General features: G+C 42.1%; 1 protein-coding gene across 1 annotated transcript in view; it reads left to right on the top strand.

The window, feature by feature from the left end:
- The first annotated feature begins 3,187 nt into the window (after positions 1-3,187).
- Positions 3,188-19,794, top strand: part of AP4S1 (adaptor related protein complex 4 subunit sigma 1) — a 47,572-nt gene continuing 30,965 nt past the window's right edge. The window contains exons 1-3 of the mRNA XM_075844286.1: positions 3,188-3,320; positions 12,430-12,589; positions 18,667-18,753. Coding sequence (XP_075700401.1) covers positions 3,247-3,320; positions 12,430-12,589; positions 18,667-18,753 — 321 coding nt within the window. The 5' untranslated portion in view covers positions 3,188-3,246. The remainder of the gene's footprint in view (positions 3,321-12,429; positions 12,590-18,666; positions 18,754-19,794) is intronic.

The raw sequence follows: 19,794 nt of genomic DNA, 5'->3' as shown, positions 1-19,794 counted from the left end.
GGGAGCCCCTGATGTCCCTTTTCATACATGAACTGTGACGTCAGGGGCTCCCACTGGAGGTGCGGTGGGTGGCACTACCTACAGAGTTGTATGAGTGGCACTAACTACAGGGGGCTGGGTGAAGCTATCTACAGAGGGCACTGGGGAATTATCTACACATGAAATTCATCCGTTTTTAAAAAACTGATGCAAAACAGGTCACAATCGGCCTTCATAAACTGAAACACGGACAATGGTAGAAAAGGCTGCAATACCTGTGAATCGCCGCTACATCCGTGTCGACGATTCACAGTGAGCAAGAAGAAATGAAGCGCTGTGAACGAGCGCTGCGGCCCCTTCAAAACACCTGATCGGTGGGAGTCCTGGGAGTCGGACCCTAACCCGTCAGCTATTAATTGCCTATCCTAGGATAGGCCATAGATTTTTATCGACTGGATAACCCCTTTAACAGTATTTAGCTATAAAATTAAATATAAAAGACGAGGACATCTGTATTATTCATTTTTGAAACCTCTATAAATCAAAACTTTTATAAAACAATGTAATTGCGGCTAATAAGTGGTGCACTCATCTGCGTCAAATACTATTTTCAACACTTTACACACTCGTGACTCCAAAAAGCCAAGCCAAAAAGTAAAAATAAAATAAAAGAAGACCGGGCATGAAAAATATATATAATTTTTTTTTAATACATATTGTTAAAGAATACTAATAGTTCGGCCTCCAGAAGCGATTTTGATATTGGGATTATATTACAGAATTGCAGATGAAGTGATTCACTGAGTCTATGTTCACACATTGCGTAAAAATTACACTGTGTAACTGGCCCAAATATCTGTACCAAAATCTGCAATAAAATACGGAAGTATTTCGTTCTTTTTGGTGCAGAAATTAGCCATGGATTTTCATTCCTTGCATTGTAATAAATGAAATCCGAGGTGAAAATCTGCAACATTTCCACAACAGATAGGGCATGCTGCAGACTTGAAAATGACCAGACGTTGCGGAATTGCTCTGGAATTCCGCTGCGGAAATCCGCAGCGTACACGTTTCTCCATTGCTTTCCACAGCTTTTTGGTGAGGTTCGTTTACACGTTGTGGAAAATTCCGCTGCGGAGCATAGGCTGGGGTGCGGAATTTGGTGTCCGCAGCATACACTGGCTGTTGCGGACGTGTAGCGGACTTGTTGCAGACTCATTGCGGAATTTCTCCATTGACTTCAATGGAGAGTCAAAATTCCGCAATGAAGTCCGTAGATGTTATGTGTGCTGCGTAGCGTATTGGTTTTACGAACATGATAGTTTTTCATTCTGGCTGGACCTATGTATTTCTAGGTCTACAGCCAGACTGAGGAAGTCAATGGGGCCCCCGTAATTACGGGTGACTACGTGTGTGGACCCGTAATTACGGGAGCGTTGCTAGGCGACGTCAGTAAATAGTCACTGTCCAGGGTGCTGAAAGAGTTAAACGATCGGCAGTAACTGTTTCAGCACCCTGGACAGTGACTTCCGATCACAATATACATCAACCTTTAAAAAAAATAGAAGTTCCTACTTACCGAGAACTCCCTGTTTCTTCCTCCAGTCCGGCCTCCCGGGATGACGTTTCAGTCCAAGTGACGGCTACAGCCAATCACAGTCTGCAGCGGTCACATGGACTGCCGCGTCATCCAGGGAGGTCGGGCTGGATGTTGAAAGAGGGACGCGTCACCAAGACAACGGCCGGGTAAGTATGAATTACTTTTACTAGGGAAAGGGCTGTCCCTTCTCTCTATCCTGCACTGATAGAGAGAAGGGAAGTACTTTCACCTCAATACGCAACGGCTAGTCCGCATCAATTTAATGCCCATTTTAGGCAGAGCCGCAACAGAATCTGCAACGCAGATTATGTGCGACATTGATGCGGACTGTGGCAGAAGAAATACGCCACGTCTGGTCATGCCCTAACTTGATGAGCTACGCTGTTTCTGTAACTCCCATAGAACTGAATAGTAGTTACGGAAACAGCGTAGCTCGCACGCTACATTGCTTCCGTAACTGCTATTCACTACTATGGGCGTTACGGAATCGGCATAGCTCAGCGAGTTACGCTGTTTCCGTAACTCCCGACCATGTAATCAGGAAGTGGCCGGGAAGCAGTGAGAGCACAAAAAGCTAAAACTGGGTTTAGGGGGCCCTATTCCAGAGGTGGGACCTACATATATCTGACATTTTGAACATATCCTGTGGATATGTCATAAATGTCCTTCGTGGGAAAACCCCTTTAACCCCTTAAGGACGCAGCCTTGTTTTGGCCTTAAGGCTCAGAGCCCATTTTTTAAATCTGACATATTTCACTTTATGTGGTAATAACTTCGGAATGCTTAAACCTATCCAAGCGATTCTGAGATGGTTTTCTCGTGAGACATTGGGCTTTATGTTAGTAGTAAAATTTGGTCGATATGTTCAGTGTTTATTTGTCAAAAATTGCAAAATTTTGAAAAATGTAGTAAAAATTGTATTTTTCAGAATTTAAATGCATCTGCTTGTAAGGCATATGGTATACAACCTATAGAGTGTAGGGTACAATTAACACAATACAAATGAGAGAAAATATGAATTTTATTGAAAATAACAATATTAAAAGATGAGTCATGCTGAGCATGAATAAAAACGTCTGTCAATTGCAGAGGACATATATATAAGAATGGATGACAATGGCATGAACAATATATTGGTATACATCTGAGGCAATCAGTCTGACTAAATTAATAATTACAGCTTTTGTGTAAATGATAACATGTAAAGTGCAATACGTACACAAAAGGATCAGGTCTATCTTGGGAGACTGAGATAATGCTCAAACACAGCGTCAACAACAACCTGGTGCTGGAGACCGTCATATAATACTAAGCTGACAGTGAAGTACAGTCAGTGAAAGTGAAAGCAGTTTAGACGGAGTAGCGTGTTAAAGATAAGGAGCACAACATACCCATAATGGCCCTCTGCAAGGAGAGAACGTCAGTCCCGACGCGCGTTTCGGCGGAATGCCTTCGTCCGGGGGTGGCGTCTCTCCAGCGGGGGCCTCCCCTTTAAACAAGCAGCTGTCCAATCATATACAGGGGAAGTAAATCACATGACACAGTAGGTTTGTTGCTGTTGGCGTCATGTGGCAGGAATGAAGAGGTCTGCCGTAAACCCCCGACTGCGCGTCATCAAGGGGGCGTGGATCAACGGCGTCTGACGCCGCAGAGACACGCCCACCCAGATGCAGACGCGCAAATCGAAGGGAAGCCAAACCACTCTCCCCGACACAAGCGCACGGACAAACTCTACTGAAAGGTAAGGAAACCTATATATCGATAAAGTATAGAATTGGACAAGCTGAACCCGGTTGAATGACTGTGAAATAAAATGTTATTATGCCTATTGATAAAATATATTACATTTGGTGCTCAGGAGCATGATATAGTGAGTAAAAAATACGTGCAGAAAACAATGTAAAACAGTGTGAAGTGAATCTATAGCGAACAAATAACGCAATAGAGTGTTGGTCTGAATAGACCTGTAACAAACCGTGTGTATATATATATATATATATATATATATATATATATATATATATATATATATATATATATATATATAATAAATGTTAGTGATATAAACAGTGAAAATAAAAATATAATATATATTGAGACATAAAAGGTGAAAACTATGCATAGTTATAATGAATAATTGACTGCAATATATATTTAAATATCTTACTCAAAAGATACATATAAATTAGATATGTAAAATAATTTTTATGAACATTAATAAAGTACAAAAAATGTATATAAAAGATTGTTGAGATAGTAAAACAAACATATGTTTACATATCAAATAATTAATATCGCTTATTAAACTCAAAATTAGTGAAATATCTATATAAATATAATGTACAAATAGAATAATAATAAATATTTATTAGATTGTGTGTTTCAAAATTAAAAAAATAAAAAATAATAAATTAAGTGAATAATGTTAAGAAAAGGCTTAAGCCAAAAGTAAGACTTATATAGATGACCCACATAAAGTGTATATGTGACCACAAAAGTGTATGTGTATGAGGAAATATTTTATATATATATATATATATATATATATATATATATATACATACTAAAGAAATAAAATCATATAAGAAAACAAGTGTTGTATATATATCATGCAAACAAAAAAATTAATTAAGAAAAGAAACAATCAAGACAAAATAACAAATAAAATGTCAATAATATGTGTTATTCTTCGTAAAAGTAGACAATTATTCGTATCGCAGCATTCATGGCTCGTTACTCTACGGATTGTATGGAATCAGAAATAATCTATAATAAAAGGGAGGCAATTAGACAAGCACAAAAAAACATAAAACATACTTAAAATGACCTGCTGGAGGTCAATGGTCAAAGAAATGGGGCGAAATTTAAATTCTCATTAAGTCCAAGAGGACGCATTGTCCCCAGAGTCCAGATCCACTTGGATTCACATTTTGCCAGGTTTTTAGAGATGTCACCTCTTCGAATATGTGGTTCGATACAGTCAATTCCTCTTACTTTGAATTTTGTTGAATCACATGAGTGGTGAGCCTTGAAGTGTCTTGCGACAGGTTTCAACGTTTCAGGAGTCTCTATCTCTTTGGCCAAAACAATGTCGCGGACATGTTCCCTGACCCGAGTTTTGAGCTCACGAGTAGTGAGGCCAACATATATCTTGGGGCAGGGACATGTGGCGTACTAAACAACTGCCCTAGTTGAGCAGGTGATAGAATGTGTAATGGTGATACACATATGGTTATACCACACAAAATAGTTACTAGTTCACATTTCCCATATGCCTACTTGAGATTTGCATCGTTTTTTGAACATTCTTTTAGTTTTCTTAGACGTTACAAGGCTTAGAACATAATTAGCAATTTCTCATATTTTGAAGAATATTTCAAAAGTCTTTTTTTTAAGATACGTGTTCAGTTCTGAAGTGGCTTTGAGGGGCCTATGTATTAGAAACCCCCATAAAACACCCCATTTTAAAAACTAGACTCCCCAAAGTATTCAAAACAGCATTTAGAAAGTTTTATTTAACCCTTTAGGCATTTCACAGGAATTAAAGCAAAGTGGAGGTGAAATTTGCTGAATTAAAATTTTATTAATTTTTTTTCTGTAACACAGAAGGTTTTACCAGAGAAACACTACTAAATATGTATTGTCCAGATTCTGCCGTTTTTTGGAAATGCCCCACATGTGGCTCTAGTGTGCTTGTGGACTAAAACACAAGCCCCAGAAGCAATGACGTGCCTAGTGCATTTTGGGGCCTCTTTTTTTTATTAGGCAGCATTCCAGGTTTGAAGAGGGGCCAAAACTTTTGGGAGAATCCTACTGTGACCCCATTTTGGAAACTACACCCCTGAAGGAATTCATTTATGAGTGTTGTGACCATTTAAACCCCACAGTTTTTTCACAGAATTTATGTAATTTTTTTCCAATAAGATGTCGTTTTGTGTCAAAATATCTTATCTTAACAAGGAATAAAATACCCCATTTTGTTGCCCAATTTGTCCTGAGTGCGGCAATACCCCATTTGTGGTAATAAACTTCTGTTTGGGCCCATGGGAGGGCTCAGAAGGAAAGGATCACCATTTGGCCTACTGGAGCTTTTCTGCTGCTAAGTCATGTATGCAGAAGCCTCTGAGGTACCAGTACAGTTGAAACCCCCGAGAAGTGACCCCATTTTAAAAACTACACCCCTTAAGACATTCACCTAGAGGTGTAGTGAGCATTTTTACTCCACAGGTACTGTGTAAAAGATAATGCGCAGCAGATGGTGCAGAGTGAGATTTGCAGTTTTCTATATATATATGCCATGTCAGTGTCCGATCTATTGTCCCCAGCATGTGCCACTAGAGATATACACCCCATAAACTGTAATGTGGGTTCTCCCGGGTACGGCAATACCCTACAAGTGGCTGTTATCTGCTTCCTGGGCACACGGCAGAGCTCAGAAGGGAAAGATGAGGGGGATAAGCTGTGCGGAGTGCATCAGGGTAAATTAAAAATCAAGGGATGTATGATAAATTCTAAAACAATCTTTCATACAGAGCCCTGGTTTTTCGGGACACGTGTCACATTGATATATTGTTTCCTTCCTTATTCCCCTCTTTTGACTTTTTCCTTTCTTGCCAGTTTGGGGAACTTCTCATGGAAAATGTTGCCCTGATACTATGCGTGTAGCCTCGCTTCCAGAAGTCCTGGGTGCCCCCTCTTCTTGGTCCCTAAAGATTAGGTTCTTAATAACCACCTCTTGAAATTCCAGGAATGTTCCCCCCTGGCCTGTACATCGACGTAGCACATACACATTGTATAATGCCATCTGTATGATGTGCATGGCCAGCTTCTTATACCACACCGCATGGCACTGCAGGGCTTCAGGACTTGATCTGACAAGTACACCCCTCCCATGTACCTATTGTAGTCCAGTATGCAGTCTGGTTTGGGGGTCTCTGTACTGGTACGTCGTACAGGTACATGGGTACTGGTATGGCCATGTATTGTTGTCAATACACGGACATCTCTCTTGTACTTGACACACAATATATTGCTGCTAGATTGTGCCCTGCTCTCACCCCTTCTGAGTGTTTGCCCAAGCAGAGTCTTAGGGAGGCCTCTCGGGTTTTTTTCTAGCAGTGCCGCATGCCACAGTACTTCTGGAAGCGTGGCACTTTAAGAGTGGGACACTGGTATAAAAATTATCCAAGTAGAGGTGGTAACCCTGGTCCAGCAGTGGATGCACCAAATCCCACATAATTTTTCCGTTAATTCCCAGTAAGGGGTGGCATTCTGGGGGCTGAATACTGCTGTCCTTCCCTTCATATATTTTAAATTTGTATGTATACCCTGATGCACTCTCGCACAGCTTATACATTTTCACGCCATACCTTGCCCTCTTAGGCTGGATTCACACGACCATGTTACGTGGACGGAACATATTTCGGCCAGAAGTCCCGGACCGAACACAGTTCTTTTTCACGGATTAATTTATAGAGCTTATGGTGTCCCAGACAAATTTATATGCCCAACAGTATATAAAAAAGAACCCCACATCATTTTATGCCCAATCCCACAGGTGGACTCCTGTAGATGCAGCAGAGTTGGGCAAGTTCTGGGGACTGCTCTTGAACATGGGGCTTCTGAAAAAAACGTCCATTAAGACCTACCGGAGTACAGACATCTTATACCACACCCAGATGTACTGCATGGCCATGTCCAGGATGAGTTATGAGGCAATACCTCGCTTCCTACATTATGCTGATAATGAGCATGTTACGTCCGTAATGAACGGAACGTATTTCGGCCGCAAGTCCCGGACTACACACAGTGCAGGGAGCCGGGCTCCTAGCATCATAGTTATGTACGATGCCAGGAGTCCCTGCCTCCGTGCCGGACAACTGTCCCGTACTGTAATCATGTTTTCAGTTGTCCTGCAGTGAGGCAGGGACTCCTAGCATCGTACATAACTATGATGCTAGGAGCCCGGCTCCCTGCACTGTGTGCAGTCCGGGACTTGCGGCCGAAATACGTTCCGTTCATTACGGACGTAACATGGTCGTGTGAATCCACCCTTACTCGGCAGGTACTGGTGGAATTGAAGCCTCCCTTTAAAGTGTACCAGGGACTCCTCAACAGAAATACACTTCTCGGGGGTGTATGCTTGGGCAAACCGGGCGCTGAAATGGTCTAATTGGGGTCTCAGTTTATACAAAAGGTCAAAACTCAAAACTGGGGTCATCTTGGGGTGGGCACTGCTCATTATCAGCATAATGTAGGAAGCGAGGTATTGCCTCATAACTCATCCTGGACATGGCCATGCAGTACATCTGGGTGTGGTATAAGATGTCTGTACTCCAGTAGGTCTTAATGGACGTTTTTTTCAGAAGCCCCATGTTCAAGAGCAGTCCCCAGAACTTGCCCAACTCTGCTGCATCTACAGGAGTCCACCTGTGGGATTGGGCATAAAATGATGTGGGGTTCTATTTTATATACTGTTGGGCATATAAATTTGTCTGGGACACCATAAGCTCTATAAATTCATCCGTGAAAAAGAACTTGAAAAAGTCCATCTCACTGAGCCCTGCCGTATTAAATTTTCCCCCTGGGCTGCCTGTGTACTCAGGGATGTGGGGCTCGTAATTGTCTGGTGTGGTGGTCCAAATGCGGTAACTTCGCTCGGAGGTTTCAACTTCTCTCAGGGGTTCCAACAGTGGTGGAGGTCCTGGGGCGTCTCCTAAGGGGTCCCTCCTCTTCATCACTGGATGAGGAGGTTGATAAATAAAAGAGAGTCTCGCCATCTGACAAGTCAGGGGCAAGGAACGCATATACCTCTTCAAGAGAAAATGAGTTTTGGGACATAAATAATAAAATATGTGTCACACATGTAAATTGTGTGCTTAGACATGTTTATACAGCAAAATGTGTTCTCTTGAACAGTACTTTTAATAGTACTCTTATTAGCACTGGTAGAAGCAATAGGCTGCTACCTAAAACATTTTCTTATATATATATATAAAACGATTCCCTGACACTAACAAACCCTAATACTGGCTGAGATGCTGCAGATAACTAAGTATCTAAACTTTTTTTATCTATATATATATATATATTTATATATCTTTTTTTTTGTTTTTATAGAACGAGTGGACTTCTCTGACACTAAACCTAACTAGGGCAAGGGTTCCTAACACTAAACTTAACTACATTTTATGTGAACTTCCCTGACACTAAACCTAACTACGACGATGCTTCCCTGACACTAAACCTACCTAGATTATTCCAAGCTTTCCGGACGCTAAACCTAACTACGGTGACGGGTGCCTGACACTAAACCTATCTAGATTATTCCGAGCTTTCCTGGCACTAACAACTGATTTTATGTGAACTTCCCTAACGCTAAACCTAACTAAAGTGATGGCTCCCTAACGCTAAACCTAACTACGGTGACGGATTCCTGACGCTAAACCTAACTGTGACTGATTCCTGATGCTAAATTCCTTGACGCTATACCTGACGGTTCCCTGACACTACCTAACCCTAATACTAAGCTATCTGCTGACTTTCTAAACTGACTTTTTTTATTATTGTATTTTATAAAGAAAAAAAAATAATAATCCTCGGGGACCAGGGAAATGTGGCCCTGAAGACTCAAAAGTGGTCAGTGATATAGATCACTGACCAAAAATGTGGATGACATGGGGAACACAAGGACAGGAGTGGGAAGTGGATACAAGTTGGTAAAATCCCCAAAAAAATTTAACTGCTCTGCTCTGACTCTCTCCACAACCGCTCTCTTCGACTAACTAACTCCAACATAGAGCGAGTGCGGCAGGATCTGAGGTCAGAGCAGGAAATTACGTATGCGATCGCTGCTATTGGTCGGTTGTAACTAACTAACCACTGATTGGTCCCTGCACACTGAGCTGTGATAGCCTGGTGTCGGAAACAGTAGGCATCACAGCTCGATGAAACACCAGGGAAAAATGGTAATGCATTTTCCCTTGGATGTACTATTCCGGCGCTGAGCGCGAACGATGCACTTAGCTCAACGGAATAGTGCGTCACTGAGCGCGAAGGGGTTAAGCAATTTCAGTGTCTTTTTTACGTATTTTTGTTTTTTGGTGTTGGGTATGTTCTGTCAGACCCCCCTATTTTATTCCCATGGTGGTTCTTAACTATTAGGGTCATCTACAGGCCAGCTCAACAGAATGTTCGAGCAGGTTCTAGAATATTCTAGAAGCGGCTCATGCCTTTTAGAACGCTTCCTGATTGGTTAATTCAACCTTGGGGCAGGAAGAATTCCCCTTTATAAGTCCGACACTCAGCTGTTTCGGGGCCAGTTGTCCAAGAATTCCTGGAGCAGCGCCCCTCCCACTCTCCCTTAAATACAAAATGTTAAGCTTGTCGCAGTGTTTTGTTTGATGGGGTATAGTCTCCCAGCTAATTCTGGAGGGACTTGGTCATTTATTTAATTCAAGCTAATTGGTTATTTATTGGTGTTTTTAATAATTATTTATTATATTTATTATTAATGTTACCATTAATAAACATCGTGGCCATTTTGTCCAAAACTTCTGGTCTTGTGTTTTTATTTATTAATTTACTATTAATATTTATTTGGCACTTGTGTTACCATGTGTTTGAGACCATCAGTTGTGTTATGCAGAGGTAGGATTGGTACACACTTCCATACTGTGTTTAGCCCTATTCAACTACTGTTCTAATCCACATTATGGCAAGAACCACTTAACTAAGTAAAGAGAAACGACAGCCCATCATTACGTTAAGACATGAAGGTCAGTCAATCCAGAAAATGTCAAGAAAATGTCTTGTTCTTGAAGTTATCCTCAAGTGCAGTTATGAAAACCATCCAATGCTATGATAAAACTGGCTCTCATAGGGACCGCCCCAGAAAAGGAAGACCAAGAGTTACCTCTGCTGCTGGTTGTATTGCTGCAAAAAGGCTACTACTGAGGAACAATAAGAAGAAGAGAATTGCTTGGGCCAAGAAACACAAGGAATGGACGTTAAACCAATGGAAATCTGTACTTTGGTCTGATGAGTCAAAACGTTTTAGTTCCAACCGCCATGTCTTTGTGAGATGCAGAAAACGTGAGTGGATGGTCTCTACACGTGTAGTTCCCACCATGAAGCATGGAGGAGGTGTTGTAATGATGTGCGGGGTGCTTTTTATGGTTGCTGAGGCCAGCGATTGACTGCAGAGGCACATTACCACGACAGGAGTTCTTAGGACTGAAACGGCCGCGAATAGGGTGTTAACGCTGGAGCGGGTGGTGTTTCAAATGGTGAGTATCCGTTAAAAGGGAGATGCTTGATCCAGCGCTGACTTTTTTTAATAAAAGGAAACGATGTTCCAACTTTATTCTGATTTTTTTTAAATAAATCTAATATGTGAAAGGGTTGTATTAGTTGCGAGCCTACGCGTTTCGGACAATACTCCTGTCCTTATTCATGGCATGTGATGAGTAAGGACAGGAGTATTGTCTGATACACGTGGGCTCCGAACTAATGCAACCCCTTCACATATTAGATTTTTTTAAACAAAAATTCAGAATAAAGTTGAAACATCGTTTCCTTTTATAAAAAAAAGTCAGCGCTGGATCAAATCTCTCTTTTTGTCCTGCGATTTCCATCATGTGCCGCCACGTGGATCCGAGCGCAGTCCGCATTTGGACACAGCTGGTGAGCTGGAGGATTCCTCCACTATTTAGTACCTGTTAGTTTATTATTTTATACCCTCCCCTGGTAAGTCTGAAAATTCTGGGATAAATCCATTTAATTGTCAATCGCTGAATGTGAAGTGTCCGGATTCCTCCTGTTATCCCTCCCCAGCCACTCTCCTCTGATCTTTTGTGACGACTCTACTGGTGCTTAGCCTCATATGTTGGGCTCGATTTGTCTTTCCAGCTTTGTTGAGATGTGGCATATTTAATTGAAACTCACAGAAAAATTCTATGTAATCCCATTCAGAAATCAAACTTCATACTCTAAAATTAGATTAACAATTTTTATGCCAGGTGTGGCTTGCTCTGGCAAAAGTAAAGTAATCCTTTCAACAAGAAGTGTCAGAGCAAAAAAATAGAAACGTGCACCTTTTGGGTTCTTGCAAGTGATTTGACACTTGGACCTACTGTCTGAAAACTTGGAAGCTAAGTCTTAGGCTAGGGCGGAACACAGGTCACACAACTAAAGATCGCCATGTCGCGCTGCGACAAGTAATAAAAATGAATGTGGCCACATTGTAACTGCAACACGACAGTCACAAGAAATCTATCAGGTTTAGATTTCTTACGACTGTCGCAGTCGCATGGGTCTCTACGTGGCTGCATTCACTTTCATTAATTATGATGCAGGCAACACGTCAAAGAGATTTTCGGCCGTATGATCTGTGTCACGTCAAAAGTCACCGTGTAGCCCTAGCCTTATGTCAGGCAGGTCTAGGAGCCAGCTCCCAAAAGTTAGCAACAACACTCCATAGGGCTGGGTCCACACAAACCAAGGTGCAGAGCTGGCTGGAAGCTAGATAAAAACAGCCGCTATTTGGCAGCTGTATGAAGCTTCCTGCATCGAGATCCATGTAGGAAGAACACAACAGCACTGTCTTTATGTTTTCTCCACTGTGTGCTTTCTCTGCCCAGAGGAAGTGGTCTGTGCCCGCTTCTGCTGGGAGTGATGGAGCTTGATGCTCCTGTTGACAGCCAGGGATAATTTTCTAGTGGCTATTACGACCTGACAACTGGTTTTTGTCCTGCTCTGTTTTATTTGGGCTTGTGTTCTACAGATTGTTAAATATATCCATATACCATTGAAAGTGAAAAAGATAACTAATTTTCTTTGTCCAAATCTAGGTCTATTTCTTCAGTGGCTGAGATGATAAAATTTTTCCTAATTGTCAACAAGCAAGGACAGACTAGGCTGTCTCGGTATTATGATCGTGTGGAAGTTCAGAGGAGAACACTCTTAGAATTTGAAGTCATCAAACTGTGTCTCTCTCGTGCCAAAGATCAGGTAAGATTGAATTCTATATACAGCCACATACAGTACGGTAAATCTAGGAAAACAAAATGTTTTTCATTATCATTTTTTCCTCCCCGCCTTCTAAAACCCGGTTTTTATTTTATCGTCGACATAGCCCTATGGGGGCTTGTTTTTTGTGGGACAAGTTATAGTTTTTCATGGCACCAATTATTGTACCGCATAATGTAATGGAAAACAGAAAAAAAAATATTTACAGTGAAGGAAATAAGTATTTGATCCCTTGCTGATTTTGTAAGTTTGCCCACTGTCAAAGACATGAACAGTCTAGAATTTTTAGGCTAGGTTAATTTTACCAGTGAGAGATAGATTATATAAAAAAAAATAAAAAAAACAGAAAATCACATATTCAAAATTATATATATTTATTTGCATTGTGCACAGATAAATAAGTATTTGATCCCTTTGGCAAACAAGATTTAATACTTGGCAAAACCCTTGTTGGCAAGCACAGCAGTCAGACGTTTTTTGTAGTCGATGATGAAGTTTGCACACATGTTAGATGGAATTTTGGCCCACTCCTCTTTGCAGATCATCTGTAAATCATTAAGATTTAGAGGCTGTCGCTTGGCAACTCAGATTTTCAGCTCCCTCCATAAGTTTTCGATGGGATTAAGGTCTGGAGACTGGCTAGGCCACTCCATGACCTTAATGTGCTTCTTTTTGAGCCACTCCTTTGTTGCCTTGGCTGTATGTTTCGGGTCATTGTCGTGCTGGAAGACCCAGCCACGAGCCATTTTTAATGTCCTGGTGGGGGGAAGGAGGTTGTCACTCAGGATTTGACGGTACATGGCTCCATCCATTCTCCCATTGATGCGGTGAAGTAGTCCTGTGCCCTTAGCAGAGAAACACCCCCAAAACATAATGTTTCCACCTCCATGCTTGACAGTGGGGACGGTGTTCTTTGGGTCATAGGCAGCATTTCTCTTCCTCCAAACACGGCGAGTTGAGTTAATGCCAAAGAGCTCAATTTTAGTCTCATCTGACCACAGCACCTTCTCCTAATCACTCTCAGAATCATCCAGATGTTCATTTGCAAACTTCAGACGGGCCTGTACATGTGCCTTCTTGAGCAGGGGGACCTTGTGGGCACTGCAGGATTTTAATCCATTACGGCGTAATGTGTTACCAATGGTTTTCTTGGTGACTGTGGTCCCAGCTGCCTTGAGATCATTAACAAATTCTCCCCGTGTAGTTTTCGGCTGAGCTCTCACTTTCCTCAGGATCACGGATACCCCACGAGGTGAGATTTTGCATTGAGCCCCAGATCGATGTCGATTGACAGTCATTTTGTATGTCTTCCATTTTCTTACTATTGCACCAACAGTTGTCTCCTTCTCACCCAGCGTCTTACTTATAGTTTTGTAGCCCATTCCAGCCTTGTGCAAGTCTATGATCTTGTCCCTGACATCCTTAGAAAGCTCTTTGGTCTTGCCCATGTTGTAGAGGTTAGGGTATGTGCACACGATAGCAGGCATTTACGTGTGAAAAGACAGACTGTTTTCAAGAGAAAACAGCTGCCTCGTTTCACACATAAATGGTCCTCCTCGTAATATACGAGGCGTCTGTGACGCTCGTAAATCTTGAGCTGCTCTTCTTTGAGTTCAATGAAGAACGGCTCAAATTACGTTGCAAAGAAGTGCCCTGCACTTCTTTGCCGAGGCAGTCAATTTACGCGTCGTCATTTGACAGCTGTCAAACGACGATGCGTAAATTACAGGTCGTCTGCACAGTACGTCGGCAAATCCATTCAAATGAATGGGCAGATGTTTGCCGACGTATTGTAGCCCTATTTTCAGGCGTAAAACGAGGCATAATACGCCTCGTTTACGCCTGAAAATAGGTCGTGTGAACCCAGCCTTAGAGTCAGACTGATTAATTGAGTCTGTGGACAGGAGTCTTTTATACAGGTGACCATTTAAGACAGCTGTCATTAATGCAGGCACCAAGTTGATTTTGAGCGTGTAACTGGTCTGGAGGAGGCTGAACTCTTAATGGTTGGTAGGGGATCAAATACTTATTTCTCTGTGCACAATGCAAATAAATATATATAATTTTGACTGTGCTTTTCTTTTTTTTTTTTTTATATAATCTATCTCTCACTGGTAAAATTAACCTAGCCTAAAAATTCTAGACTGTTCATGTCTTTGACAGTGGGCAAACTTACAAAATCAGCAAGGGATCAAATACTTATTTCCTTCACTGTATGGGGTGAAATGCGATTACACCATTTTTTTTGTGTCGATTGAGCGATGTGTAGTATTATCGCTATACTGACAGTCTCAATTGATGCCCTGCCAGAGCCAGGGCTTCATAGGAGTACATAGATGCCAGACCTGGTACGACGACAATCGGTACCCAGCGATCGTGTCACGAGGAGGCCGCTAGCACATCGTAAGCGGCCGCCCCCCTGAATCGGCTCCATACTTCCCCTTAATGGCTGCCACTCTACATGTATGTGACATGTGGGTAGGGGTCAAAGAGCATTCTCTCATTCAAGTCTATATTTTTGGGGGGAAAGGGTGACCGCTATTATGGTCTTCTCTCCCAGCTTTTTTGGATTCTAAATATGCATAATCATGCATTGATATGACAGCAAGAGATGTAACTAATCCATAACTAGACAGATTTGTCACTCAGGTGGCTTGGTGATAACCACTGCGGGAGTTGTAATGGATTTCACCCAGTTTTCTCTGAAAAAAAGATATAACTGAGAAATGCCTGACTGGAATTTTGGGTTTTAAGCTGGAAATTAAAAAAAAAAAAGTAATACTGTATAAAAAAAAACAAGGATTACATAACTTGAAAAGTGAGTGTACCCCCACAACCTATGTATTTAGTGAAAGCAGACAACCTGGACATTGTAATAGTTTTTCCTAATAGTTTAGTCATGACCACCTTCATGCAATTAAGCTGATTCTTCATCCACAAAAGGGTCATTCCAAAAAAATAAATTTTAATGCGTGCGATGTTCCTACATAACACACATCTACAGCTACACGCAGGTCTTTAAATTAAAATACCCAAATAGTAGATAGTGGAAGATAAAAATTTGGCAGAAATAACAATGTTAATATAATAGGGATTAAACACCCCAAACTATACATTTCCTAAAAAAGGTCACAATTCAGTTATTGCAGTTGCCTAAACTTGCTGCTTACACCCATGTCCACCTTCATATAACTTTGGGACAAATAGGAATTTGTCCGAAGTTACACCTAAATCACCGCATACACAAAAACAAAACATTTAAAAATAATCAAAGTGTGTAACATTCATATAGATACCACAAGCGTCTACATCAACAAGAGCATATGCTCTCAAAAACGCAGAAAAAGAGGTCAGAAATGTATTAGACATTATTCTATAGCAATAATAGTTATCGCATTGACTGTAGAATGTAACAGGTATCGCTGGAGAAGTGGGCAGAGGATTTTATGCTATAGGGGCAGTGTAAAGTGGATAAACTTTATTGATGCTTAAAGAGGCTCTGTCACCACATTGTAAGTGCCCTATCTTCTACATAATCTGATCGGCGCTGTAATGTAAATAACAACAGTGTTTTTTATTTTGAAAAACTATAATTTATGACCAAGTTATGAGCAATTTTAGATTTATGCTAATTCGTTTCTTAATGCCCAACTGGGCGTTTTTTAAGTTTTGAACAAGTGGGCGTTGTACAGAGCAGTGTATGATGCTGAACAATCAGTGTCATACATTTCTCTTCATTCATGTCCATCTGTATTCACAGCACCGCGTGATCTCACGAGATCACGCTGTGCTGTCCCTTACTCCCACAGTAACTTTACCGAAGTGTCTTAAGAGTGAATAGACTTCGCATCCAGCCAGGATGCTGGAGTAAGTGACAGCACAGCGTGATCTCGCGAGAGCACGCTATGCTGTCATTCGTGTCCATCTATACTCACAGCACAGCGTGCTCGCGAGGTCACGCTGTGCTGTATGAGTAAGTCCCACAGAAACTTTACCGAAGTGTCGGGAGTGTGAATAGACATCGCATCCTGGCTGGAGGTGATGTCTATTCACTCTCAAGACACTTCGGTAAAGTTACTGTGGGAGTGAGTGACAGCACAGCGTGATCTCGTGAGATCACTCTGTGCTGTTAGTACAGATGGACAGGAATGGAGAGAAGTGTATGACGCTGATTGGTCTGCATCATACACTTGTCTTTACAACGCCCACTTGGTCAAAAGTAAAAAAACGCCCAGTTGGGCATTAAGAAACCAATTAGCATAAATCTAAAATTGTTCATAACTTGCTCAAAAATGATCGTTTTCCACCGTTGTTATCTACATTACAGCGTCGATCAGATTATATAGGAGATATTATAAACTGGTGACAGAGCCTCTTTAAAGGGAACCTGTCACCAGCATTTTAGCTATAAAGCCAGCAATACCTGGTGAAAGTGGGTGAAAAATCATTGTCATCTAAGCTATAAATATGTTCTAAGTAAGCTCTGTAGCTTTAGTATTCCGTTTTTCAGTGGTCCCAAGCCATATGCAAATGAGCAGAAAAGAGTCAAATCTTCATCTGAAAATAGTCAGATTTTCATTCCTCCAGCATCTCAGAGTGGACTCCACCTCCTTCTTTTTGATTGACAGCTCCTTAGCCAGTCAGGGCCAGACAGGTGGCAACGGTGGGCGGGGTTAAGAAGCTGCATCCCAGAGGGAAAAATAATTACCATAAAAGGCGGGAAGAGTTTAAACGACGATATTTACAGACAGAGGAGGACTTCAGGAAAGAAGAGAACAGGAACGCACTCTGGACAGCTGCGGCCATTGAGGGGTCAGGCGAGTTTAACAGGTAAGATGTTGATGACAGGATCCCTTTAATGCTGCAGTCCGGACACTGGTAAATATCCAGGTCGTGAAGTCAATAAATGGCCTAAATTAGGCACAGAGGTGTCATCTTTTCACCCTTTTTACATACTCTTTTCCCAGTGAGTATTGCCATTCAGACACCCTACCAGCTGGCTCTGGGGAATAAAAATCAGTACCTTTTTAAGTAATACTCCTTTTCTGAAAAAAAGCCCTCCCCTATATGTGTTGGGCTACATGCACACTGACCCATTCATTTCTATGGCCCATTCACACTACCGTGTTTTTCACGGATCCGCGTGAGTACCGTGGGACGCAAGACTCAGAGCAGGTCCTATTTCTGTCCGTGTTTGCGGCTTGGTTTCTTCTCTCCCATTCAAGTCTATGGCGACGTGAAAACCACGGACAGCACACGGATGCCATCCATGTGCTGTCCGTGTTTTGCGGATGAATTGCTAGGCGACGGGGATCATGGGTTGGCACAAGCCATTGACATAATTTCCTGCCTGAATACGGATGACATACAGATGCAATATGCACCGTGTTTGCGGACTTATGGAACTGATACGAAGGACACACTGATGACACATGGACTGCAAAATCAATCAACGTGTACGTTGTTTACAAGCCGCAAAATACAAACGGTTGTGTGCATGTAGCCGTAATCCGAGATCAAATATGCTCTCTGATTAATAAGGGTACTTGGGGTGATAACATTAACAAGAGTTCAGGTTATCCCTCCGTGGGGTCATCTAAAGCCATACAGGGATAGGAAAACAATCACAGATTCTCCTACTCTCTTTGCGTGTTGTCAGCTTGTCTCCTGCCCCACCCCCATGCTCCTCCACACAGACGAAAGCAGGTGCTGTTTATCTATTTAGCTCCGACTTCAGCCTGCTGTTATCGGTGATGATCGATTTAAAAAAAAAAGTTCAAGATCACGACTTTAAGCAAATTTTAGCTCACACTAGAGCCATTTGTAGCAAAGACGTATCAGATACGTCCTTGGCTACTGAAGTTCGTTGTCTGGAATACACGAGTGGCGTTACATGTCAAATACACACAATGTCTGCATGTCCCATTGTATTTTCTGCATAATTGCCATCAGTAGTATTTGCAGCAAACACCGCAAATTCTTCATCATCATGTGCAATATTTTCTTGTATAGAAAGTGTACTTCCCTATGTCATAATGTGTTCATTTCCTTCCTTCTAGTGTTCCTTCATAGAGTATAAAGACTTTAAGCTGGTGTATCGGCAATATGCTGCTCTGTTCATCGTGATTGGAATAGATGAGTCTGAGGTAAGAGAGATTTCTCTGTCTCTAATGCATATGTGTTCTTTTAACCCCTTCGCGCCATTTCACGTACAGTTACGTGATGGGAGATGGCCTTTTCGCGCATCTCCACGTAACTGTACGTGATGGAGATGAAGCTGGCTCAGGAGCTGAGCCAGCGACATCACCGCCGGGTGACAGCTGTATGTTACAGCTGGCACCCTGAGGTATCGGCCAGGACCGGAGCTAGCCTCCGATCCGACCGATTAACCCCTCACATGCTGCGTTCAATAGAGATCGCAGCATGTGAGGAGTTTATAGCCACCGGCGCCCCAGCAACGTGATCGCTGGGTTGCCGGTGGCTGCAAAGGCGATCGGAGGGCTAATGCTTACCTCCCGATCAGCCTGTAACGGAATCCTCCTATGCCCCGTCGTCGGCGGGGCCCAGGAGGCTTCCGGTACCATCGGCAAGATGGCGCCGGCTCAGCTGAGCCGGCGTCATCAGCAGTGGGTGTCCGCTGTATGTTACAGCGGACACCCCGATCTATCGGCAGGAACCGGAGCTAGCTCCGATTCCTGCCATTAACACCTTCAATGCAGCGATTCAATGCAATCGCTGCATCAAAGTGGTTTGTATGCAATCGGCAGCCTTGCCATGCGATGGCAAGGCTGGCGACTGCTACTATGGCAACAGGATGCCTAACAATGGCTTCCTATCTGCCATTACGTTAGCCGATTAGGCCCCGCCCGGAGGCGGAGCCTGATCGGCTTGCTGTCAGTGAACAACTGACAGTTCTAATACATTGCACTACATAGGTAGTGCAATGTATTAGAACATCAAACAAACAGTTGGACCTTCAAGTCCCCTAGTGGGACTAAAGAAAAGTGTAAAAAAAAGTGTAAAAAAAGTAAAAATAAAAGTTGTAAAACATACAATAAAAGTTTCAAATAATAACACAAAACACAATCGCCCTTTTTCCTTTATCAAGTCATTTATTATTGAAAAAAATAATAAAGCCATACATATTTGGTATCGCTGCGACCGTAACGACCTGAACTATAAAAATA

This window comes from Rhinoderma darwinii, chromosome 12, assembly GCF_050947455.1.
Source record: "Rhinoderma darwinii isolate aRhiDar2 chromosome 12, aRhiDar2.hap1, whole genome shotgun sequence".
Lineage (NCBI taxonomy): Eukaryota > Metazoa > Chordata > Amphibia > Anura > Rhinodermatidae > Rhinoderma > Rhinoderma darwinii.
The sequence above is the reverse complement of the archived record's forward strand: the minus strand, read 5'-3'. Positions and strand labels throughout refer to the sequence as shown.